The sequence below is a fragment of the Tripterygium wilfordii genome, chromosome 4 (assembly GCF_013401445.1).
Source record: "Tripterygium wilfordii isolate XIE 37 chromosome 4, ASM1340144v1, whole genome shotgun sequence".
Classification (NCBI taxonomy): domain Eukaryota; kingdom Viridiplantae; phylum Streptophyta; class Magnoliopsida; order Celastrales; family Celastraceae; genus Tripterygium; species Tripterygium wilfordii.
Genome location: NC_052235.1, coordinates 5,842,458 through 5,867,018, shown reverse-complemented (window position 1 = coordinate 5,867,018; position 24,561 = coordinate 5,842,458). Strand labels below are relative to the sequence as shown.

Here is a 24,561-nt window from a genome sequence, read left to right as displayed (position 1 = left end):
TCTCCGGTGATGTTGTCCATGAAGAAGCCTTGATCAAGTTTGTTGATTGATTGACTTGTTGGTTTAACGCAATCGGTGGCGATGGGTTCAGCTTCAAATCAAGCTTTGGACAATTATTGCATCTTCCTCTACTCCTCTGTATTTACCAGTTAAACTTAAACACACAGCTTGTGAGAATGACATTTTTTCTTCTTCGATTTGGTTTTTCATACTCTGTATTGAACTGTCACATTAATTTGATATATGTCTTATTTCTGGGTTTTCTTCACCACACATACTCTGGGTTTCCGTGTTCCTAGCAATTCAATTATTATGGTTGACGAGAAGTACCATTCAATTGTCTGAATTGGGTAGTTGTAGGACATTGATGAAGAACAAATAAATTGGGTTAGACGCTGGATAGATTTACAATGCTCATAAATCCTCATGAATTTGTTATTTCAAGTTCAAGAGATACTCATTCAAATTCAGAAAATCGATCTTAATATGTTAGGTTGTCAGTTATCTTTATCTACTATTATTCCTCTCTTAATTTTCTGGATGTGAGATTTTATCAGGCAAAAGGCACACCAATGATTAAGAGAAGAAAAAATGTCATTCTCACAAGTCAACTTTGTAGGATTTGTAAATTCTATCATGCCATCAAGAGAGAATTTTTTTTTTTATATTTAGTATTTTAATTGTAAATTGTCATGCATTTAGCCATTTACTTAATTTGTCCTAACCCAAGCAAGCAAACAATCCATGCTAGCCTAAAACTGCAAAGCCGGCACACAGTTCCAGGTTCCCAAGTCCCAACCTTGATTAACTACGAAAATGAAAAGCAAAGCAGCTCTCCGATTGATCTCAATCTGAATTCTCCAGTTTTCTCAATACAAAAACAATGGAAGGACTCCAATCCCTAAATCCCACTACACCTTCACCACGATATGATATAATAATTCTTGGGGCTTCAGGCTTTACAGGCAAATATGTTGTCAGAGAAGCACTCAAGTTTCTCAAGGTCCCTCAATCTCCTCTCCAGTCTCTTGCTCTTGCCGGTCGCAACCCTACCAAGCTGACTCAAGCCCTCAAATGGGCGGCCCATCCGGACCCACCTCCCTCCCTGCCCATCCTCACCGCCGATACCACCGATCCTCCCTCACTCCGCCGCCTCTGCTCCCAAACTAAGCTCATCCTCAACTGTGTCGGCCCCTTCCGCCTCCTTGGAGAGCCGGTCGTCGCCGCCTGCGCAGAGACTGGGTACTGATAATCTCTCTCTGTCTCATATGCCTAACATATGTCTGTATCAATTCCTTTGTTGGCTATGCAGATTTCTCTTAGTTTTTCCACTCAATTTGTTAAATTTTCTATTTATTGTTTCTAATGAAAAGTGTTGAACTTTTAATTCAACTTAGGGTTTTGATATCATTAAGTGGTTCTAAACGTTGGCGATTTTGACTTCTCTTTGAATTTTTGTGACAACTTCTACTAGGTGTGATTACTTGGATATATGTGGGGAGCCTGAGTTTATGGAAAGAATGGAGGCAAAGTACCATGATAAGGCCGTGGAGACTGGTTCTTTGGTGGTCTCTGCGTGTGGGTTTGATTCAGTGCCAGCTGAATTGGGGCTGATGTTCCATTCAAGGCAGTGGGAGCCTCCATCGGTGCCAAATCGAGTTGAGGCATATCTAAGTTTGGAATCTGATAAAAAGATGGTTGGTAACTTTGGGACGTTCCAATCCGCCGTTTTGGGGGTGGCCAACATGGACAAGTTGATGGAGTTGAGGCGGTCAAGACCTAGGAGGCCTAGGCCAATGGTGAGAGATTTTTCTGTCCAATTTTTTGTTCAATCTGATAGTTTGTTTGTGATGCTCTTGTTTTGTTATGATTTGAATATGGTCTTTCTTGGTGTTACTTTTTGGTTTTATGTTTACATATCATATAGTTACAGGCGCTTCTCTCAGTTCAAATCATTATTTGATTGCATTGTAGATAGATAGAAGTATATTGAGTTGGGATTTAAGAAACCTGTTCCTCCTTAAAGTGGAGCCCAAAATGTCTGTTTGTTTTGTTGTGGATCTTTTGGTTCAGTCCGTGTCCACAAAATCAAAAGGAAATGTTATGTCAAGTCCTTTTCTATAACTTGGGAGATGGATTATTTGGGTTTTGAATGTGCATGGAAAAAAGTTTACACTTCATAAATTATGGATATATATTTATATTATCTTCTGCTTAGAGCATTGGCTTCAGAGGGGGTTAGATTTATGATTCTATGCCTGCTGATCAAATGTTACTTAAAGCCATTAAATGGTTTGCTTTAGTTTTCGTTAACTGGGAGATTAGTGTTATGAGGTAGTTAGCGAATTAATCAGAATTAGGAGACCTTGAATTAAGTACAGAGAAGATTTCTGTTCCAAATTTATTCACCTTGTTAAATCTGTTGAGGAAAGTTTAGATCTATTTGCAATCTGGACGTCAATAAATCTTAATAGTTTCTTTCTAGTTTGACTATGAGTCAAAATTTTCTAAAGTTGAAGCCTTTTGCATTGGTTGCAGATTCCAGGTCCCCCTCCTCCTAAAGGACCTATGATTGAACACAACAAGAAAATTGGCCTCTGGGCAGTGAGGCTACCTTCAGCAGATTCTACTGTTGTCAGGAGAACTCTTTCAGCTCTAACTGAAAATCCTGGCGGTCTTCCTGGAGTTAATGAGGGCCCCGAACATATTGCTAAGAGGGAGGCCTTCTGGTCGACAGTCAAGCCAGCTCATTTCGGGGTGAAGATAGGCTCTAAATCTCTGCTGGGTGTCCTTCAGTTTATCACAACTGGGATGTTCATTGGGCTATTGGGTAGAATCTCTTTTGGAAGGTGGCTTCTTTTGACATTCCCTTCATTTTTCACCCTGGGATGGTTTAGTAAGAAGGGTCCCTCTGAAGATGAGGTGCAAAGTGCTTCATTCAAGATGTGGTTTGTTGGACAAGGTTTCAGCAATGGCAGTCTTGCTTCACAAGGAAATGCAAAACCTGATATGGAGATGGTAACAAGAGTAATGGGACCGGAGATTGGCTACTTGACAACCCCAATAATTCTGCTTCAGTGTGCTCTTGTTGTTCTGAGCAAGCGCGACGACCTCCCGAAAGGAGGAGTTCTTACCCCTGGGATTGTGTTTGGTCCAACAGATCTCCAAGAAAGACTACAAGAGAATGGAATATCTTTTGATGTTGTTTCAAAGAGTTCTCTCCCTTCTTAAAGCCTACAGCCTCAAAGTTGTGAGAAACAGTCGGAAATCTTTGGACCATCATCTCAAAAACAAAAACATGATCAATAAATAAATTTCACTTGCACTTTTACTTGTACTAGTTTATGTTTTGTTTGATCAAGAATTGATTTGCAGCTGATTTACTCTGACAAAGTGGATAGGAATCAAACCTACAATCTCTAGGGAGGGACAACTCTTTCCTAATCATTAGGTTAGGAGGTAATTCTAGGTCATATGAAAGGCTCCACAACCTCGAGGACTCATTTAACAAATTATGATTGTGGACTCATTTAACAAAATGTGATGGAAATATCATGAGACTTAAACTAATAATCTCCCGTTTACGTTCAGAATTATCGTGATCAAATTGACCCACTTCTAGTTATCTATCAGACAAGTAGCAGGTAAACTCCAGGTCATATGAAAAAGCCCTCGTAATCCCATGAACCCATCTCATAAATTGTGATGAAGACGCCCGTGAGACTTAAAACTCACAATCTCCCGTTTATGCTAAACGCTACCTCCATCAAATTCACCATCTCAACCAAACAACCCATACCCGTTTTTCTATACGATATTTCCCAATAGCATTAAACTTCATAAACATGGAATTCTCCGAAAGAGGTGATTTTATGCAATTTCATAATAATATCATAAATAATACAAGAAATCTCCGTAGAGGTAAATGTTACGTGGGCAAGAAATACAATTTGATTGCAAACTACAATAATTACATCCATTTTAATACCAAATACTAAATGGCAGGACTTATTCCACCTTCAGCATAATATGAACCACCTCAGTTCATAAATAATACAAGAAATCTCACATCACTGCACTAATCAATTAACATGTCTCCTCCATTTGTGGTTTGAATTGTTCCTTTAATATTACTATGAATGGATGAGGTTTCGCTGTGCCTTTTCGACGCTTGGAACTTAACGAATTCCTCAATTTTAGCCTTCAACTCAGTGTGTGGAATCAGCATGTCCGCGGTAAGATGTGACCGGTTGAACGGATCAGACTGAAATACATAATAATTCAATTAGCACTAGAAAAGAGTTTTCTGTCATATATCTATCAAGGTAAGCAACGAGAGGCAAAGACGTACGCTATCGCTAAGAAGATGCCTTTGAATGACAGGCCGGTCTACAGTGATCCTTGAAGAAGGTAAGATCACTGGATCCTTCATCAATGTGTACTGCACCAGAGAATAAGAAGAAACCAGAAATTTTCCAAATCAGACATGCCACAGAAATGTTTACAGACCGAACCACAGTGGAACTTATCTCATCATACATATATAGCATATCTCAAAATCCAAATACATATACAAGAATCAGAAGTATTGTTAAACATACGACCAGCTAAAACAGTTGCTACCTAAAGCGCAAACATACCTGAATAGGATCAAGGAATTCATCAGGTATCTCTCCAAGAGCAGCTTCAGCATCCATTGCCTCAGAAGCTGCAAGTTTGGCTTTTGCACCTAGGTCAATAAATGCTTGTATAACCCTCCCATCTTCACCAATTCTCCTAAGGACATCTGCCGCAGCACTGAACAACTGGAGTAGAGTCCACTTATCAAAATGTGCAACCAACTAGGCTCAGGTTATTCCAGCAATTAATTCTGTAACCGTCTGAATTACCTGGTCATTGTAAGAACGACCATCTCTCGATATGGCAGCTGGGAAGCAATTTTCAGTATCACCCTTTGCCAGATGAACATATATGCAGACAATCTTCAAATAAGCCAGTAAAAGTTAGCTGATTGTAAAAATGAAAGAGAGACCATTGCTTATAAGAGGAAACTCAGCAGCTTCCTAACAATATAATTTAAGTTGCACCATCCCACTAGTAATTGATGTTACCACTGTAACCGCCCCTCAAAAAATTTAAATCAGACTATCAGGCACTGAGTTAGATGAGGTCCAGTCAAATTGGTACTCACGAAGTAAATGAGCTAGATATTAGCTAACACATATTATACCACATTTTACTACTATACAAATTGGAAACACTTATACCAACCTGCTTAAGCAGCTGTTTTGGACGGAATTCGTACTTTTCTGGGTCTTTTAAAGTAAGAGCTTTTCTTTGAGGACCCACAAGCTGTAACAGAAAGTAATTGAGCATGCTGGCCACTCTCTCCATCTGGAAAGAAGGGTAGCAATACATTCAGCACTCACAAAAGTTTTAATAAGCTTTTAACACATAAAAACTTAAAAACAGAAATGGTGAGCAACTCGCATGGTCAAACAACATACAAAAGAGGAAAAGAGGTTACCATCTCAGGTAGTAGGAAAGGAGCAGTAATCTGCTCTGATGTGAATGCCAGCACACTCACATCTTCATTTGCTAACTTCATGTCAATCCGAATAATCTGAGAACATCCATACACATATGTTCTCACTCTGCTTTTCAAGATACAAAAAATAATAAATAACCCTGTCAAACTTTAATAAATGAACATAAATAAATAAACTGACGTTTTCTTGAGAGTGAAATAGACGGGTCCTCTCCTGCCTCTCTTGAGCTGGTCTTCGCTCCCATTCTGCAGTGTTCGACATTTCAGCTTCTAGCTCTTTAAGTTCAAGAATCTTGTTAAGACTCTCATCAAGTAGATATATGCTATCGTTGATCAGGAAGTTCAGGAAATTCAAATAGACACCCTTTTCCTCTTGCTTAGCAATCTAATCAACCAACAAATAAAATGCATGCGCTGAGAGAGACAGAGATTCAATCCAACTTAGAAAAATGAAGTTGATTAGTCTGTGAAGATGACTTTTACCTGTCTCCAAGAATTACGATGACTAGGGACCTGCCACAGATACTCTAGCAGCTCCGCAATATTATGTCGGATGTTAAACTTGTCATAGAACTGCACACCAAGCAAAGCATTACGAACTTTCAACAAAAAAAAAAAGTTCCCCACATTCACTTTTTTTTTTTTCATGAATAGGAAAAAAGTAGTATTTCAAAAAATTTTGTGAAATAATTAATCCTGGCTGATACCAGAACCAATGACATCTAATAACCTTCAAAGGTGGACTCTTTTCATGGTGATAAAGGAGGTACAGAATAACTCGCAAGCCAGTACAGTTAAGAAGGCCATTACAGGAGCAGGCAAACATTCGCAGGATAAAGCCATAAATCTTTATTAATTTTTTGGAAGAAGAAAATGTCAGATAATTTAACTGAAAGACAAAGCAAAAGAGAACACAAGCTTCCGAACATACTTCGATCGCATCATTTTAAGTGATAGCATCAATTTTCTGATCAATGCATTGTATCTAAAAATCTCCTTAACATGTTCTTATCATTGACCTCCTTCCTAGCACGATATATGGTAGTCAAAGAATAGACATTCAAAATGCTTGTATTTTACTAAAATCCTTCAGAGAAATACCAATATGTTGGACAGTAATGAGACTTCACAGAATTTCAGTTTTTTTATTTTATTTAATAAGAGGGTAAAGAGCTTTAGTTCGCTTTACTTGACCGATGGATGTAGCTTAAAGACAGTGCAGCAGTGGTCTCTATAAACAAGATGGTTCTAGAATTGAAAAACAGCAAATTCTGGAAGTAGAATTAATATACGAATGCCGTTATCGTCTTCAAATGTAAATTATGCCACAAGAGTACTACTTTGTGATCCAATCCACAAACTTGCCAATGGAAGCACTTTCTTTCTACCCACAGAGACAAAGAGCAAGCAAGTACAGCCATGCATAGTTCTAGCACAAATAAACAGCCTATATGATTACCCAAAGCAAGACTGAACACAACAGGGCCAAGTGGTAAGAAATTATCCGCTCTATTCATATGCAATCAAAATTGACATCTAGGACATTAAATTTCTTGACAGCTTATATCTTATGGCAGTCACCTGTGTATGAGAACCCGTGAACTCAATGTCAACATAAAGATTCAAAAGATTCCTCACAAGATACTCAAGAGACAATTGATGGCCTTCAAACAGAGAAGCTGTAGCAGATGACCCACTGCACCATACAATCAGCAAATTACCCAGTACATAAAGTTGCAGGTTAAGTATTGAACATAACCTTGGCAAAAATGGATAAGGGAGCAAATCACCTTTGACGGGGCATCCAGCAATTCAATACTTCAACCATCTTTGCCCTTAGATAAGGGTTTCTGATAAATTTTGGACTTGCCATGAACATGATAATGAAGTTCATAAATTCATCCTGTCATGCAAGAATAAAATATAATCATGGATAACACAATGGATGTGATTATAGGGACTATTGACTGGTATCACTTCACATTTTAGCTTTGAAACATAGATCCTACCAGCAAAACTCCATCCAAAGCTTTAGGAATTCGGGAAGCAAATATAAGCAGCTCGATCGCATCTTCCACAAAGTGCTCAGGCATGGATGCAAATTCCATTGGGCAAGTAGAAGGCAGAGGCATTTTAAATCCACCAACCAGGCCCACCAACCAAACCAACATTAGCCGATAGAAAGAGAGTGCGTCCTGAATAAGTATTCCATCCTTAAGGGGGAAAGAACAAAAAATTGAACCAATGGTCAGTAAAGCGACTAATTGCAGAATGGTCAACAGCAGTTATAAATTGGGGAAGTGAATGGAAATAAAATGATTTAAGATTTATATTACATCTTTATCACACTTATCGCATACAGATTTCAATAAGAGAGACCTACTCTCAGTATCTGAGCTTCATAACAAAGCTTTTCCTGTGAATACATCTCCAACTCTTTCTCAAGTCGAGCAATATCCAAATCCAATTGTGGAGAAGGTGCTTGCCCTTGCATGGCCTTCAAAGTGGACAGAGCATCTTCACTTCTTGAAATATCCTGGATAAAACGTCAATAAAGAACGAAAAAGTGAATATCCAAATTTCAAGCCTTCGGAAGAGGGACACAGTATATAAAAATCATCAGAAGCCTAGATTAATCTGACCAAGAAATTATAAGGAGTTCCGCCGATACAGGAAAAAGAGTCCTGCTTATACGGACTACCTTATGGTTCTTACCTGAACTAGATGCTTAAAGTCAGAAAATGCTTTCAACAGGCCCAAGTTAAGGACTCTCGCAGTCATAAAGAAGCATTCACAAATAAATGGGTATTTAGTTCTCTGTGCACTACTTGATACAGGGTTGGCATTTTGGGCAGAAACTCCACCAATGCTGCTTCCAGAACTGGTGGCTTCTTGAGAGTTCAGCCAGCGACTGACACCTTCAACTGACTGATTGGAGCCATCACCTCTCCCAGGATTTTCTCTATTAATCCATTCAGCAACTTCTTCTGACGATGCGTGTAAAGCAGTCAGGCCCCTGAAATATTTTCACAAGCAGTAACATGGAACTGCCAGAAACCTCAATGATGAGGATCAAAGGTAATGAAAGTATGTAGCGGTCAAAAACCTTACCTTAAATCCAAACGGCTACTGTCAAATACATACTTAGGATCAATTTTGTCTTTTTTTGTAAAATTTGCATCTAAGAATGGCTCACAGAGCCGAAGCATGATAACACTGAGATTGACAAACATGCCTGAACTTGCACAAGATATAGGATCAACCTGTGACAATGACAAAAACAACACAGTCTAATGTCGGCATTTGCGTAAAACATTTTGACCAAACAAACAAGAAACAAACTACTTCATATCACTGAAATTTAATGCTATTAGCAAATATCAAGATCTTGTAGTGTCAATCACACTTTAACTGTAATGACCAAGGGTAGGGTACCTGTATATGGGCCCTCGATGAGTTCTTATTGATCACCTCTGCAAGATACTCAAGAACATTCTCACGGGTATCAGTATTTTTGAGAAGTGTAAGCATGACTTCTGCTAAACCATCATGTAAGTTCTTCATGACAGTCTTGATCGTGGTAAATGCTGATAACAAGTCAGCTGGTCGACGAGTTGATGATTCAGAGAAGCATTGCTGGCTGAAAATTTCGATACACAACTGACGAATCAGAAAGAAACCTTTTGGGCACCAAACTTCATTGCAAATGCAACTAGCAATATATTCATATGTGAATAAATAAAATCCTTTAAAGGCTTATTGGGGTAAAAATGTTCTCTATTATACTTTTCCCTTGAAAATAGAGAGGTTAAGAAAACGGTATATGATAAAAATTAATTGTGTCCGATCAATCACTAGAGAATCATAGAAAAAGTATGCCCTGTGTGATCTCTGATGGAAAAGAATACCAAAGAACAGCCAAAAAACAACAGCACCCAGCCTTTGAACAAATTTGGAAGAGCATCCTCGCTTAAGCTACCCCAATATGAGCATGAGCATGAGCATAGAGGACATTCATGTAGATAAAGAGTGTGTAATTCTAATATAAACATCACAGGTACAAATCAGTTTGAAAACAACTCTTAAATTAGGTTATAAAACTTCAATGGATAAAAAAAAAAGAAACATCACTCAGCGCGCAAGAAATAATTTCAAGAAAATATTCCTTCCAGCATCAATGTGTTATTTGTTTTACTGAAAATAAAAATTAGACTTTTAAAAGTAACTTCGTAGGATTTCATCAAGAGAATTCAAGCTCTTCTACCAACTAATCATTTTCAACCTACAACTGATCTTATGCATATGTCAAGAACAGAGTTTCTGACTAACTTCCAAAATGTAGAATCTGTTTTTGTTCTCTCACTTGTAAGATATATAAAAACAACAGACATAGTCCCTATATTCAGGAATTAAAGTGGCAGCCACTCATCAATCTCCCACTAATTGCCAATATGTTAGAATTCATGTTCATTCTCCACAAAAAAAAAATGGATGAAAGAATCTATGTTGAAATCCCCATCTTTATGAGCCCGGTACTGGCAAGCCACTACCTTCATGTGTCACGAAGGTATTAACTGATAATAAGGGGCTAAGACCGTCACACTTGGGCCTTTGCAACTTATTTAGCCAAAATAATAATTGTCCAAAGGGTGATCAAGCGCATCCCCATCTCTTGGAAGAGGCAGTCAAATTAAACATTGATTCTCACACAGTTTTAAGACAAACTATTTGCACGGCTTGCTTATTAAAAGTTCCTAAAAACTCCATTTCAGTTATTAAAAGATCACTTTCTCACCGGTTCAAGTGTATAGACAATCATTTCCCTCAGGTTCTTCTCCACCCAGAAAAAAAGGGAAAAAAAAAAGAAGAAGAAGTCAATCCAACAAATCGTCAGCCACCAATACATAATGAACACCGAGCACTCAACACTTCAACTCCTTTCCTTTGGCAGCAACCCCAATGAACCCCAAGAAATGCGACCAAGAAAATACCAAGACACAAAACGATGACAGAACCAGCGAAAGCATAACACAGCATACCAAAAACGAAAAGATTTGGAACATAAAAAGGTCTTAAATTTCAACTCACCCAACATCCGGCTGGCTCTTAAATAACGTATGATCGGGCAGGGAACTAACGTGAAAAAAGGCCCCTAAAATGCTGGTCATTTCGATGACACGACCATTCAAGTAAACCCCTTTCGGTATCCACCATGGATGACTGACCAGGGACTTCGCTCCAGCAGGAAAGCTAACTAAGAATAGCAATGCTCGTAATGGCTGCTGAAAATTTCCCAAAGCCGTGACTTTAACCACGTTTTCCCTCAAATCCTCATACAGTCCCTTCAGTATCGGGTCAACTGTATCGAAATCTGCATCTCTAAAGATCTCCTCCAAAAACCAAGGCGGACACTGGACCCCACTACCACTACCAAACCCATCCACAACCGCATAAATCAGCGGCAAGAGCGGCGAAGCGCTGCGCTTACTACTCAGATTACCGCCAGAGAACAGCTCGGGATTCCCTAAGTGGATTCTACAATACGAAACAGATAGCTTCTTCAGCTGCTTAATCACGCTCTCCATCTCCGATCGCAAATCCTTGTCCTTCATCGACACGATCTTCTTCGACTCCTCGTGCGCACGTTGGTAGCAGCCGATTAAGTAATCAAATGGGGGCTCAACGCCTGCAAACTGGCCGGAGAGTCGATCGATAAGAATACGCTCCATGAGGTCGCGCGAGAGCCTCAATTCCCTGCCCTCGCTGAGAATCTCAGCCGCGGTCATCTCCAAGTAGACGATTCGAGAATCGTTTGTCTCCCCGCTATCGGTGAGCGATACAAGGAGGATTTTGCGGAGGATTATGTCCTCCACCTCCTCAGGTGACCTTTGAGGTCTCTGAGATGCCATAGCACATAAAGATGAGAAATTAAATAAATGAAGTTCAAATTTTTATACACTATATAAGTTATCCCAGGACAGATGATATTTGATTTTCTCGGGAAAGTGAAGGAAAATTTTGGGATGATAGAGAAGTTCAAAGCAGACGGAACGGGAATGTTTGTACAAGGAATCAAATGTTTTGACGACTTCAGTTCAGAAGAAATGTGTAGAGTTCGAAGTACAGCTTCGGAACGGAGATGCACCATGAAACAAGCCATATCCCTTATGTGTATGAACGACGTCGTATAAGTGCAATACATAGAGGAGTGCCACGTAAAAGTAAAATCATTATAATGGGATTGGACTAGGCCTTTGGGCTTCTTATAGGACAGTCCGTTCAGAGTACTTAAAGGCCAAGCCCATAATTTACTACAAATTTCCAAGTGGGCTTCATATTAGGCCGCCCCGGTTAGGATGTTACAGTCTTCAAAATAAAATGGCACTACTAGGCCAGCCTTCTTAGACTGAATGGGCTAAGACTTAAACAGGCCCGACTGCAGCAAAATTTACAAGTGGGCTTGTTAGTAATGCCACATTGATACTCACCAGGCCAGCCTGCTTAGGATAAATGGGCCAAAAGTAAATAGGTCTCTTTGCAACTATATTAAATCGTACTAGGTTATGGAGCCCATGGGCCTGGATTTACTAACTGATAACGACGTCGTTGTCGGTTTTAATTTCTTTAATGAAGAATCTGAGAGTGAAAGCTTACGCGCATATTGGAGAAGGTTGTCAGATCTTCGAAAGTCACAACCAAAGAGACCCGAAAGACAGAGAGGAAGAGACACAGAGAGGGTCCTCCGATACCCTCTTCTTCATCTTCTTCTCTCTCGTGAACGTCTCCGTGTTCCTTTCGAGATCCTCTCTCGGTCTCTCTTCAATTTGACGCATCTTGGACAGGCTCTTCTCGGGACAGTCTTTGATCGTCTTGGTTTGGTACGAATTGGTTTTTCTTGCTTATTGTCCCCTGATATGGATTTCGGTTTTAAATTTTTGATTAGGGTACCTTTTATGCTTACGATTTAGCGCTTTGTAGTCTTGAACTTTTCATCATTTTAATGTGAGGGATCTCGATTGGTGCTTAAATTCATGAAATTTTTGTTATGGTATGTAATATGGATGATTGAATAAAGGTGATTTTGATGTTATTGTTGGGTGATTTTATTTTATTTACGCTGAGGATGCTTTAAATTAGGGTAAATATTTGGTTTCTTTTTACTATTTCGCTTGATTTGAGCTTTGATTTTTTTTTCTGCATATGTAAGATGGATGCAACAAGTTATTTGGAATTTCGCTTTCTTATGCTGTGTCCCTTTTTTTTAGGTTACTTTCTGCAAATATTGCTATTGGCAGTAATATGTCAGAAAATGTTTCTGCAAAGGTCCAGGATGGTATATAATGGTGTCTGTTGTTGAGGTAACACAATTAGCTTAGCAAGTGATGTGCTTTGTATAATCACGAGGAATATGTGGAATTTTACATCCAGTGGCGAATCTGGGAATGTTAGATTGAAGAATAACTATCTAAAGCAAACTCAGGGTGCTTCAGAATGCTCAGATGATGAGCTTTCATCTACTGTTAGTAGGGAGGAAGGTCTGGAGTGCCCAATTTGCTGTGAATCCTTCAATATTTGTGAAAATGTACCCTATGTGTTATGGTGTGGCCATACCCTGTGTAAAAATTGCATCTTTGGACTGCAATGGGCTGTTGTGAAATTTCCTACTCTACCAATTCAGCTTCCGCTCTTTATATCCTGCCCATGGTGCAATGTATTATGCTTTCGTCTGGTATACAAAGGGAACCTCAGGTTCCCTAGGAAGAATTACTTTTTACTTTGGATGGTTGAGAGCATGAATGGTGATAGACTGAAGTCTCATGATGGCTTATGTGAAGACCACCACCATCCCAATTGGACATCAAGCTGCAGTTTAGCCCCGGGAATTCAGGTGAGCCATGGTAATGTTAGGAGGGGACGGCACATTCGTAATCCGGAGCCATCAGTTCCAAACCACAATGGAAGTCATGCCGCTTATATCAATGCTGAAAGACTCCATGCTTCGCTTCGGAAGTCCCTGGTTTTCTTTGTTCATCTGACAGCAAAGTTTCCATTGGTCCTCATATTTATTCTGATCGTCCTATATGCAATACCTGCCAGTGCAGCCATCTTGGCCCTGTACTTTCTTGTCACAGTTCTTTTTGCTTTTCCATCATTTCTTATACTGTATTTTGCATTTCCTAGTTTGGATTGGCTTGTGAGGGAAATCATAACGTGAGATTGGTGTTAGGTTCTTTGTTTGTAAGCACTGTGAATAGAAGTTTGCAATAAGCACCTCAATTGAAATATGCATTGGCTGAAACTCCAACTCTGTTATTTCATGAGTTCCCAAGGTTTTAATGGTACTGACGCTTTGGATTCCGAGTTGCCGGATCTTACTTTTTATAGCTTTAGCAAGTTTGGAGTTATTTCTGCTAGTATATAATTTAGCTGTGTGAAAGGTATGCTTTTATTTTTGTTACTGGAATTCTGTGGTTTTGGGTGGCTTTCATGGCCCTGATTCAAAACCCTCATCAACAAATGGTTGTTGGTGAATACGTGTGCAGAAAGTCGATACTCTAGTTATTTAGTATAAACTACTACCTGGAATTGGGAGTCTTGTTTGTATGAAGACTAAATTTATTGAATTTATTCTGTAGTTACTGTTTTGATGATCTGATTATTAAACCATATGGAATGTCTTGAAAAGAAACAATTCGACATGGATGTCTGTTGTGATAGCAGCAAGTTTATTTCATCCTTACCTTTCTTTCATTGTGACTATAATCTTGGAGCATTTGTGCTTGTAGAGTTGTAGTGGATTGATAATTGCTTTTTAGGGTTTTGCTGTTTCCATTAAGATTATTTGCGATAATTATACGAGCCTTGTTAATAATGATAATATGTGATGAACACTTTCTCACTTAATTTCAACTTAAAATACAGATTCTAAGAGAGCTTTCTTCTTGTTCCAAAACACTTCTATGTTATTTATCCAATACTTCTATGTTACTAAAAATCCCTCGGAATACGTGCATTGTTAGCTCTTTTGTAGAAATGTCGGTAAAATTGTTCGCGAAACTAGGCCCTTAAGTACACTGGATGGCATTTTCCTAATTATATTTGCTTGCAAAAATGATCTAAGTTACAAGAACAAAATTTACCCAATTAGTATTAAATAATGTGGCTTGTCCACGTGGACAAATCTTGACGAATTGTAGACTTTTTGTAGTAGGTATGATCCATTGGCATTTTCCGTCTCAAAGAACCAAAATATCGCAACAACGTGTTGAACTAAGTGCGATAAAGAAACGCGCCGGTCACTAAAATCAAGACGACCACCAATTAAGAAAGACATAGACAAGATAAAGAGGCTCTTGACAGGCAGTTCTGTGTGGAGCCATGTCTACGTCAATGATTTGTCGGTGTTGAAGCAAGAGAACCCTCCTGTCACTATATTTCTGGGAAATATTTTAAGATTCTCTTCTCCTCCAAAGTCCTCTTCTCCTCCTCTCATCTCCATCTCTGCATTTGCTCTCTGTAACTCTTTGTGGCTGTATATTTGCTTTGGACGGAATTGCCCCTGTAGAAAAGCAGAAACTTATCTTCTTTATTCTGTCCTCTGCATGTAAGGCTCTTCAAGTTCTGTTCTTTCTTCGTGCTTTTATTCGTAATTTTTTATGCAGCAATAAGGCGTGGAAAACCCTAAATTTGTTGTTAATTTATTGTTTGCAGACTTGGGTGTTTCAGGGTTTTGAGGTCGTACAGAGAGGTATGTTAGTAGACTGAAATTAGTAGAACTGATCGTGATTCGGTGTTATTTACGATCCAGTCATGTTTGAGCTTCTTGGTTAAGAGTCTGTGCCTAGTTGTTGATATACGTTAGGGGTTTTGTGGATGTATTTGTGGAGTCAAGTAAAGGGAGGAGTTTGTGGGTTATCTTTGGATTAAGTAATTGTTTATAATCTTGGACGAGTTTGCCAAAAATGCCTTGAATTTGGGATGTGGAGAGTCTTCTGGATCTGGAGTTTGGCAGTGATCAACATGCATTGGAAAATTAAGTCTTTTGTGTGCGTTTGTGATCTTAGATGAAACTATAAGAACTCAAAGGTTCATTACAGATATTGGTCCTGAAATTTGAGCAATGTTCACAGATGCCTGTGGTTGGTGATGGCTTTATGACCAATAACAGAAAAAGAAAGAGAAGCGAAATGAGAAACAAAGTGGAGAAGTAAAGAACAAAAATAGATGCTACCAGGACGCAAATATTCACATCATTATTATTGAAGACGAAGAAATAGATGTCTTGGCTTTAGATACTCGTACTAGAGACTCTTAATCAAGATGGTAGCTTAATAAATACTTTTAATTTAGTTAGTGGAAGTTTAAATAACATTGGTCTTTCATCTTAGGTGACTTCAGTCTTCAGTAGGTTATGCCTTGTTGTTTGTGCTCGTGGGGTGTCATAAATTGTGATTATTTGTAAATTGTAATGCAATATTAAGGTATACTATGTGGAGAAAATAAAATTTCTAGGAAGTTGGAATCATAGATATGTGGAGTGAATGTAACCTTTTGTACATTTTGTCTTCCCTTTTATCTTTCTTGGGATTTTTTTGTCCCGAGTGGGGGAGGAGTGGAGTCTTGGTGGTGTCTTTCCTTTAGCTCCAGACCTTTGAAATTGCTGTCATTGGTGGTCACAGTTTCAATTATAGTTCACTGCTACTCTACTGCTCAATTACCTAGAGAGAAGAAAGAAAAACAGTTTGCAACTTTACGAAGTTTTTGCTGGAGAAATCCACTCATTAAGTGCTATAACTATGAAATATTAGAAATTTAGAATGTTGACTAAGATTCTTGTAGGTTACTGGACAGGGGATTCATAACCTCTTCTTTTCCTATTATTCCAGGTGATATGATTTTGACCAAGCAATACCGTTGCATACACTCAAAAAGCTGTCAATGCATGAAAGGGCATCTTAGTGAAGAAGTCATTTTTTTAGTGTTTCAACAATTGAACTGGAACCCAAAGTTGATTGCCACTCTGTCATGCACGTGCAAATGGTTTGATGATCTTGCCAAGCGAATATTGTGGAAAGAGTTCTGCAAGACAAGGGCCCCAAAGATGATGCTTGATTTACAATCTAGTGGGAGTCACAGTGTTGATGGGAACTGGAGAGCACTTGGCAAGCTTCTTATTCACTGTTCTGGGTGTACTAAGGGTGGGCTATTTAATGGTATTCAAATCCCAGGACATTTTGTTTATAAAACTCGCTTCTCTAGAACATCTGGGAAGAGCTTTCTTTTGCCACAATGCAGAACAGATGTTTTGTATATTTCGGACCCTTGTGAACATCATGATGTTGGGGATGAAGGGGATGTGGGCTTCTTCCGTGGAATTTTCAAGTCATTCTCTGCATCAAAAGTTCGGAAGATGCTTATTAAAAGGGGGGCCCAGCTTCATCCAACAGAGGTGTGTCCATATTGTAAGGCAAAATTGTGGAGCATGCTGCAAGCCAAAATGATTCCTGAAAGTGCTAGCTGTAGACTTGGATCTTACGAGGATTGTGTCGAATATTATGTGTGTCTTAATGGACACGTACTTGGGGTCTGCACCCTTTTACCCTTGTCTGACTCAGAAGAGGCAGCATCCGAGTTCGAATGATGGTTGGAATATAATCAGTGCCAGGTATCCTCCTCCCACCATTTTTGTCTTTACTGTATTCCAGTTGTTACATCTCCAATTTGACATAATTAATGCGACTAGAATGCCTTCTTGTAATAATGATTGTTAAAAGGCTCGACTTTTCTGTGGCCTTATTTGTGCTTGATAAAAAAGCATTTTGTTATTGTTCTCCACTTCACAATTTGTGCATATGACTGGAGGCATTTGGTTTGTAGAGTTTCACACTGCTTTCTAATTTTATATTTAAGGAGTAAAGGGTGTGGAAAGGAACACACATTCGACTGAAATGATTCAGAATTGGTTTGTTGTAAGTTGTAACTCATTCCCCTTGGTGTAACGTGGATTTGAATAAGACTGGTCCTGTGCATGTAACTAGGTTTACTCTGCAAGGGTGGGTCCGTTGCAGCCCTAGTTTCTATATTCAAACAAATAAATAAATAAAACTAAGTTTTATTGTATATTGGCTGTTGCAATCGTAGCTCGTCATAGCTTAGAGATCATGAGTCTTGCTTAGCTTCATTTGGACAAAGCGAAGGTTGAAGTTTTTAAGGTTTAGGTTTTGATGACACTACTTCAACTCCTCTTTCTTGGTGGTCAATATTTTCTGACCCACTTGTAGTTTATGCTTTTTTGCTGGGAAATATCCTCTGTGAGGTTAAATACTTAAATTCATAGCTGTAGTGCACAGTTTTCTAGGAATGGATCAATACTCTCACTCTTTTAAATAAGGGTAGGATTTTTCCTATGCCTTCAATGAGCTGGTCAACGTAAATTCAATGAGCTGGTCAACATTTACATTATGTTAGATAAGGTGGTCTCTCTGCAGTCTTACTTTGGAAAATTGTATTATCACTAATAAAAAAATTACCTTTTTTCGACAGTTCTCCCGCTGTTGCTGGCATGGATGAAACAAACTTGGCTGAGACAATGGATTCTGCTATTTAGTACAATGAAGTTGACCATTACAATATCGTGTTGTGCTTGCTGCTTCCAAGGCCTGCCCTGGCCGAACCTCTTACCAACGAAGTGGTAACTCCGACCATTTATTTCAGTCATCCATAGCTTTCTGTGAGCATGTAATAATCTGTACATTTATGTATGGCCGTATTTGTATTTGTATGTCTGAATGTTATCTGTAATAATTTATGTATGCCCCTTTTGGTGTTCCTAAACACCTAGTTTACCTGTCTTATTGTTCCAAATGCATACTTGACTTGTAATATTTACTTGCCTTGTTAATACGAGTATTTATTCAGTGCATTTGTCTTGTACATTCCATCCGATAGAGGCTGCATTGGACACGAAGACTGATCATTGCATTTGGAGACCCAGACTTGCTTCATTTCTTGGCAGTGAAAATACCATTTCTCATAGCTTATTATAAATACGGTATAAAGAGGAAGATGTGTACATATTTAGAAAGTTCAAGTATGTGCAAAGCCAGCTCAAAATTTGTTATATACAAAGAACAACCTAGTATGTAAAGCCAGGGTTAAAGCAGCCCTAAATATAATTTTTTTAGTGAACTTGTGAAAAAGTTTCTTGGTCTTCTGCAGTAGGTTTATCTGTATCAGTTTCCAGTTTCTTGAAGACTAGCTTTTGCTGCGGAAGCTGGCCATTGGAAAATGCCGTGACCTCAGTATCTATCAAAATTGTGTCCTCATCCTTGAATTCCCCTCTCAAAATGCCTTTGGCAAGTTCATTTTCCACATTCTGCTGTATCACTCTCTTGACTGGCCTTGCACCGTAGTTTGGATCATACCCTAGACTTCCCAAAAGCTGTACAGCTGCATCTGACACTGGAATTTTTATCTTCCGCTCCGCGAGCCTGCTTTGCACTCGTTCCAACTGCAAGGAAAATGCAAGCATCAAATAAGAGCTATATCTAAACAGCAGCATAAGGTGAAGGCAACTGGTGAGCAAAAAGTAACACGCATACTCGATCCAAGCATGAAGGAAAGAGGAGAAAAATGCTTGAAAGAAGTGCCACAGTGAACAATGGGCAAAGAGAATTTCAACCAACTTACCTGTAGCCTGACAATAGTGTTTATCTGATCACGATCCAGAGGCCTGAAAACTATAGACTCATCAACACGGTTCATGAACTCAGGGCGAAAGACTGATCTAGCAGCATCCATTACTCGCTGCTTAATGGTATCATAGGCCAACTCCTTTGGTATGGTGTCATCATCAGTATTAAGTATGTACTGTGATCCTACATTTGAAGTCATAATGATGACAGTATTAATGAAACTCACTTTCCTGCCCTGAGAATCAGTTATCCTTCCGTCATCCAAAATCTGAAGAAAGATATTGAACACGTCGGAGTGCGCCTTCTCTATCTCATCAAACAATATAACTGAATATGGCCTCCTGCGAACCTTCTCTGTCAACTGTCCTCCCTCTTCATACCCTACATAACCAGGTGGGGCTCCTATCAGTCGAGATACTGCATGCTTTTCCATGTACTCACTCATATCAATCCTTATAAGAGCTTCCTCTGTGTTGAACAAATAGGCAGCAAGGGCTTTAGCCAGTTCTGTCTTTCCCACGCCTGTGGGACCCATGAACATGAAACTCGCAATAGGGCGGTGAGGATCTGAAAGACCAGCTCGAGATCGTTGGATTGCTTCAGCCACTGCTTTCACGGCAGGATCTTGGCCGACAACACGTTTATGAAGTTCTTCCTCCAGATGTAAGAGCTTCTCTCTCTCGGATTGTTTAAGCTTTGAAACAGGAATACCGGTCCATTTACTGACAATTTCAGCAATATCATCTCCTGTAACTTCTTCTCTCAGCATGGACTTTCCAGAACTCATGTACTCATCCAAATCTTTTTCGGCACTTTCAAGTTGGCGTTGCAACGAGTTCAGACTTCCATATTTGAGTTCAGCAGCACGATTAAGATCATATTCTCGCTCAGCCTGCTGGATCTCAATATTCACCCTGTCAATCTGTATAAGTGATAAAAACATTAGTCAACCATCTTCTAATCTAGGCTATCAATCTATTTTCTCGCCAAGTTTCCGCAGGCACTCAGTGAACTGAAGGCCAGCAATCCGACCTCTGCATTATAATATTACCAAAGAGAACAAACAAACATTGATATACCTCTTCTTTAATCGACTGGATCCTTGTCATAACAGACTTCTCATGCTCCCACTGCTCTGTCAGCTGGGCTTGTTTCTCCTTTAAGAGGGCCAGCTCAGTCTCAAGGCGATTCAGCCTATCTTTTGAAGCTTTGTCCGTATCATTCATTAAAGAGAGCCTCTCCATCTCCAGTTTCAATACTGAACGGTTGATCTCATCAAGGACAGTTGGTTTCGAAGTAATTTCCATTTTCAATTTTGCGGCTGCTTCATCAACTAGGTCAATAGCTGCAATTTAAAGCATAACAGAAATAAATGTAACATGTCAAATATACTTATTCAAGCAAATCAGCAATACCTCATCAATAGAGCTATGCTACAGTAAAACACAGATCTTCCACCCCTATTGTTGTAAATTCATGTGTGTGTGTAAGAATTACCTTTGTCAGGTAAAAATCGTCCACTGATACAACGGTCCGAGAGAATGGCTGCTTCCACAAGAGCACCGTCAGAAATGCGAACTCCATGATGTAGCTCATATCTCTCACGCAGTCCACGAAGTATAGAAATAGTATCCTCCACTGAAGGTTGGTCAACATAAACTTGCTGGAATCGTCGCTCCAGTGCTGGATCTTTCTCAATATATTTGCGATATTCATCAAGAGTAGTTGCCCCAATGCATCGCAACTCTCCCCGACCAAGCATAGGTTTCAGAAGATTGCCCGCATCCATGGCACCATTTGTAGCACCTAAAATGTATATCAATTACGCATTTTCCAACATGTGAATTAGGTAACCAATTCTTTAACAACTACTTATTTGTAACTTACAGGTTAGACAAAGATGTTTTCATTCATAAGAAACAAGGAGGGAAATGTACTACAGAGTACAAAAAGGATTTTAAAATGTTCATTTAAACAAAAATTTAAAAAGATTACCTGCCCCAACAACTGTGTGAATTTCATCAATGAAGAGAATAATCTGTCCCTCCGAGTCCTTTACTTCCTTTAGTACAGCCTTAAGTCTATCTTCGAATTCTCCCCGGTATTTAGCCCCGGCAATGAGTGCACCCATGTCAAGGGATATTAGCTGTAAAGTAGAAGGATATAATATAGATTTTCAGAAAATACTTCTTGTAAGGAAGATCAACGCTCCTGTTAAACTCAAATAACCAACCTCCTTCCCTCACTGTTCCCCCCAAACCCCAACACCTCTTTTTGCATTAAGCAGATAGGTGAAGAGCACATCTAAATAAGTCGCTGAAGATTTGGATGAAGCACACACCTTACGGTTCATCAAAGCTTGAGGCACATCACCTTGTACTATTCTCTGCGCAAGTCTGTTGAATAGATTCAGAGTTACCCAGTTAGTACCAAAAGAAATCACCAGGAAAAGGAGCAAATCTGGTAAAGGGAAACATTCAGTGAACAAATACAATCCCAAGTCCTCTTCCCATAACAAGATTCTCTCTGAAGTCATAAATCCTCAATAGGCCCAAATGACATACTTGTCAGCAGTCAATATTCTTGTGCACTTGGGAACCCTCAAAAGTTGTTGCTCCAACAATGCATGTGTACAAGGCACCTCACAAGTAGAATTCATGCCAACTGCCAACATCTACTTTCTTATTAAATTAAAGCTTCAAACTCGGATCAAATTGATAACAATAATGGGATTAAACAGAAGCCATAACGAGAACTGAAAGTTTGCAGCAGAAAAAAGGTAAACATTATAAGCCATAAACTTTCTACGTAGACATTCTAAGAAACTCCAATACCCCGTTTCATTATGAACTTCTATTTATATGTTTCCACATGAAGCAACACCTGATACTCACCCTTCAGAAATTGCAGTCTTTCCAACACCTGGTTCACCGATTAACACAGGGTTATTCTTTGTTCTTCTGGAGAGAATCTGGATGCACCTTCGTATTTCGTCGTCCCTTCCAATAACTGGGTCAAGCTTCCCTTCTCTTGCCATGGCCGTCAAATCATTTCCATATTTTTCCAGAGCTTCATACTTCCCCTCAGGATCTGTAATAATTACACTGTTAGACTCACTTCCATCAGTGTATAGCATGAAAAAGATCCATTTTCATCAAAACAACAAGAAAAGAAGGAGCTTCCATAATTAAAGTAGTGACAATTGACTAGAAAACATTACAAAGGGGACGACATATGACCAGTCACTTGTTAAAAACAATTACAATGAGTGAAGCACTGCTTACCAATGCACAGTTCAACCTGAATGACAAAATGATTAGAAAAACCCAGTTGACACATACAAAAATTATTCATATTCATGCCCAAGTATCATTACATCTTGTAGATGAGGGAACACACCTTGATCGATCACTGATTGGCGTCCCCTTATGGATTCAATTGCAGATTTCAAGGTTTGCAGAGAAATCTGGAAATCTCTGAACAACTGCTTCCCAAATCGTTGATCCTGCCTGAATCCGAGCACCAAATGCTCGACAGAAACAAATGAATCCCCATACTCTTTCTTATATTCCCTGGCTCGCTGAATCAGGGCCTCCAAATCTCGCCCTAACATCGAACCAACTGATTCACCAAGAACCTAGGAGGTAGTCATAAGGATGAAGAACTTAAAATCAGGTGATCGGCTAAAATGCAAAAAAGGGGAAAATGCCAACAATTTAAAAAGAAAAAAAAAAAAAAAAAAAACCTAGTCTGTAGCTCAAAACATGCAAGATAAAAATGTCATGCATTCAATTAGTGCAAAAGAATGCTAATACTAGCTTTATGTTGATTGTTGAAAGGCAAGTCATCGAAATTCATAAGTGGACTAAGGACTACCACTAGTTCAAGTGGTCAAATTCCTCACTACCCTGCCTAAGGTCAGGTAATCAAATCCTCATCCCCGTCGAACAATTGAGAAAAAATTGTCAATACTGGACCAGGAATGGAGTTCTGAATGCCCACTTAACTATGTAAATTTAGGAGAAGTGTTGAAACACCAAAAAAAGCAATAATGATTGAGATAAAGTACCTTCGGTTGGCGTTGGATGAACTTATCAGTAGCCTCTAGAAGACGAGTATTATCAACTCCGGCCTTGGAAAATATCCGGCGTGCAAGTCCATTCTTCTGCTCCAAAAGGGCCTTCATCAAATGCTCAGTCTCCACTATCTGATGCTTGTTCTCTTTTGCCACATCGGGTGAAGAAACAATTCCTTGCCAGGCCATTTCCGTGAATTCTTGTTGTGTAATCTGCCATGATATAATGCAAACCCAATTCAATCCAATGCAAACACCACTCAACGTCTCAACCTCCAATCATTCACAAACCAATGCACAATTGCGACCAACAGTTAAAAGGGAGAGAGAACAACGAGGTAACCTAAAATATCATCTCATTGGAATGTCGCTGTTCCAAAGAAATCGGATTGAATGTAGTCAATAGCCGACTATAACGACCCATAATGATTACGTATAGATATAGACTTACCCTTCCAGTAGAAGCATCGCATCGAACAACAAACGACTTTGAAGTCCTCCCCAAACTCTCAAGCCTCTTCGCAAAAGAAATATTTTTCTTCAACTGAAGCGGCTTCAATCCCCCTATAGAATAGCAACTCACAGTGAGTTGTGACTGAGAAAGTAACACAGCGTTCCTTTTCGAGACGGAGTGCGGAGGACGGAGGCTCCTGACACCACAAAACGACGCCGTATTCGCCATTGAACCAGAATCCCCCGGCGAGCACAAATGAGATATCGCAGGCTTCAAGAAGTAAAGTGTTCAAAGGAATTAAGGAAAAGCTAGGGGAGTCGGAAGGGAATTTAGAGAAAAGTTGTGGGATTTGCGAAGAAAATACTGGGAAGTAAGAGCCGAGTAGGACTAAAATACTTGGGGACGCTAGAAGGATATTGTAGCCGAATGTGGAGGGTCCTTAAGACTCGCAATTTTGTTAGATTCTACAAAAGAGACAAGAGAGGTGGGTATGCGAGACTGTGTTCATACACGTGGCACTCAGGATATGACAGGGAAAGAGTGGGACCCACATGTTTGGCTTCTTTTTTATGAGACCAGTCAAGGCACTTGTAATGGTAGAATGTTGTTGGATCAACAAAGATGGTGTAAAATGTTGTTGGATCAACAAAGATGGTGTTTGTATTGGAAGACGTGTTTTGCTGATATGATTATATTGGAAAATGTGTTTTGTTGATGTGACTGTATTAGGATTTTGTGTTTTGGTGCAGTTTTGTTGTGAAGACCTCCATGTTAGGTAGGAGGGGATAAG

General features: G+C 39.3%; 5 protein-coding genes across 7 annotated transcripts; 3 read left to right on the top strand and 2 right to left on the bottom strand.

Moving 5' to 3' along the window:
• The first annotated feature begins 713 nt into the window (after positions 1–713).
• On the top strand, positions 714–3,334 carry LOC119996668 (probable mitochondrial saccharopine dehydrogenase-like oxidoreductase At5g39410). Its single transcript, XM_038843387.1, has 3 exons — positions 714–1,242; positions 1,475–1,799; positions 2,539–3,334. Exons 1-3 carry the CDS (start codon positions 884–886, stop codon positions 3,229–3,231), a joined length of 1,377 nt encoding a protein of 458 aa, XP_038699315.1. The 5' UTR covers positions 714–883; the 3' UTR covers positions 3,232–3,334.
• Positions 3,335–3,868: 534 nt separating this feature from the next.
• LOC119996661 (probable ubiquitin conjugation factor E4) lies at positions 3,869–11,457 on the bottom strand. Its single transcript, XM_038843378.1, has 16 exons — positions 10,637–11,457; positions 8,984–9,188; positions 8,660–8,811; positions 8,264–8,564; positions 7,932–8,084; positions 7,558–7,761; positions 7,339–7,451; positions 7,130–7,244; positions 6,032–6,121; positions 5,730–5,933; positions 5,528–5,623; positions 5,272–5,394; positions 4,890–4,982; positions 4,641–4,805; positions 4,352–4,441; positions 3,869–4,264 (listed from the first exon to the last, which is right to left on the bottom strand). The coding sequence occupies exons 1-16, from the start codon at positions 11,455–11,457 to the stop codon at positions 4,079–4,081; spliced, it is 3,111 nt and encodes a 1,036-aa protein (XP_038699306.1). The 3' UTR covers positions 3,869–4,078.
• Positions 11,458–12,196: 739 nt separating this feature from the next.
• LOC119996683 lies at positions 12,197–13,929 on the top strand. Its single transcript, XM_038843401.1, has 2 exons — positions 12,197–12,426; positions 12,814–13,929. The coding sequence occupies exon 2, from the start codon at positions 12,957–12,959 to the stop codon at positions 13,761–13,763; it is 807 nt and encodes a 268-aa protein (XP_038699329.1). The 5' UTR covers positions 12,197–12,426; positions 12,814–12,956; the 3' UTR covers positions 13,764–13,929.
• A 989-nt stretch (positions 13,930–14,918) lies between these two features.
• On the top strand, positions 14,919–18,436 carry LOC119996765 (EID1-like F-box protein 2). 2 transcript variants are annotated; one of them, XM_038843530.1, is made up of 4 exons: positions 14,919–15,152; positions 15,260–15,296; positions 16,435–17,213; positions 18,092–18,436. In XM_038843530.1, exon 3 carries the CDS (start codon positions 16,440–16,442, stop codon positions 17,187–17,189), a length of 750 nt encoding a protein of 249 aa, XP_038699458.1. In that variant the 5' UTR covers positions 14,919–15,152; positions 15,260–15,296; positions 16,435–16,439; the 3' UTR covers positions 17,190–17,213; positions 18,092–18,436. The 2 variants fall into 2 exon arrangements, with proteins under 2 accessions (XP_038699458.1, XP_038699459.1); XM_038843531.1 differs by lacking the exon at positions 15,260–15,296 and having other exon boundaries at positions 14,952–15,152.
• Positions 18,437–18,556: 120 nt separating this feature from the next.
• Positions 18,557–24,211, bottom strand: LOC119996764 (chaperone protein ClpB3, chloroplastic). 2 transcript variants are annotated; one of them, XM_038843529.1, is made up of 11 exons: positions 23,769–23,891; positions 23,661–23,687; positions 23,312–23,530; positions 22,642–22,879; positions 22,137–22,332; positions 21,584–21,638; positions 21,238–21,388; positions 20,740–21,048; positions 20,322–20,587; positions 19,238–20,164; positions 18,557–19,058 (listed from the first exon to the last, which is right to left on the bottom strand). In XM_038843529.1, the coding sequence occupies exons 3-11, from the start codon at positions 23,504–23,506 to the stop codon at positions 18,729–18,731; spliced, it is 2,667 nt and encodes an 888-aa protein (XP_038699457.1). In that variant the 5' UTR covers positions 23,507–23,530; positions 23,661–23,687; positions 23,769–23,891; the 3' UTR covers positions 18,557–18,728. The 2 variants fall into 2 exon arrangements, with proteins under 2 accessions (XP_038699457.1, XP_038699456.1); XM_038843528.1 differs by lacking the exon at positions 23,661–23,687 and having other exon boundaries at positions 23,769–24,211.
• Between the last annotated feature and the right edge of the window lie 350 nt (positions 24,212–24,561).

What these genes read in the sequence shown, in the direction of transcription:
- LOC119996765 (XM_038843530.1), top strand. Translation starts at nt 16,440, where the DNA reads ATGATTTTGACCAAGCAATACCGTTGCATACACTCAAAAAGCTGTCAA.
- LOC119996668 (XM_038843387.1), top strand. Translation starts at nt 884, where the DNA reads ATGGAAGGACTCCAATCCCTAAATCCCACTACACCTTCACCACGATAT. An exon ending in GCCGCCTGCGCAGAGACTGG is followed by an intron (nt 1,243 to 1,474) that starts GTACTGATAATC and finishes AACTTCTACTAG; the next exon opens with GTGTGATTACTTGGATATAT. An exon ending in CTAGGAGGCCTAGGCCAATG is followed by an intron (nt 1,800 to 2,538) that starts GTGAGAGATTTT and finishes CATTGGTTGCAG; the next exon opens with ATTCCAGGTCCCCCTCCTCC.
- LOC119996661 (XM_038843378.1), bottom strand. Translation starts at nt 11,457, where the DNA reads ATGGCATCTCAGAGACCTCAAAGGTCACCTGAGGAGGTGGAGGACATA. An exon ending in AAGAGCCAGCCGGATGTTGG is followed by an intron (nt 9,189 to 10,636) that starts GTGAGTTGAAAT and finishes CGAAATTTTCAG; the next exon opens with CCAGCAATGCTTCTCTGAAT. An exon ending in CATCGAGGGCCCATATACAG is followed by an intron (nt 8,812 to 8,983) that starts GTACCCTACCCT and finishes TCATTGTCACAG; the next exon opens with GTTGATCCTATATCTTGTGC.
- LOC119996683 (XM_038843401.1), top strand. Translation starts at nt 12,957, where the DNA reads ATGTGGAATTTTACATCCAGTGGCGAATCTGGGAATGTTAGATTGAAG.
- LOC119996764 (XM_038843528.1), bottom strand. Translation starts at nt 23,999, where the DNA reads ATGGCGAATACGGCGTCGTTTTGTGGTGTCAGGAGCCTCCGTCCTCCG. An exon ending in TCATCCAACGCCAACCGAAG is followed by an intron (nt 22,880 to 23,311) that starts GTACTTTATCTC and finishes ACTACCTCCTAG; the next exon opens with GTTCTTGGTGAATCAGTTGG. An exon ending in TCCAGTCGATTAAAGAAGAG is followed by an intron (nt 20,165 to 20,321) that starts GTATATCAATGT and finishes TCACTTATACAG; the next exon opens with ATTGACAGGGTGAATATTGA.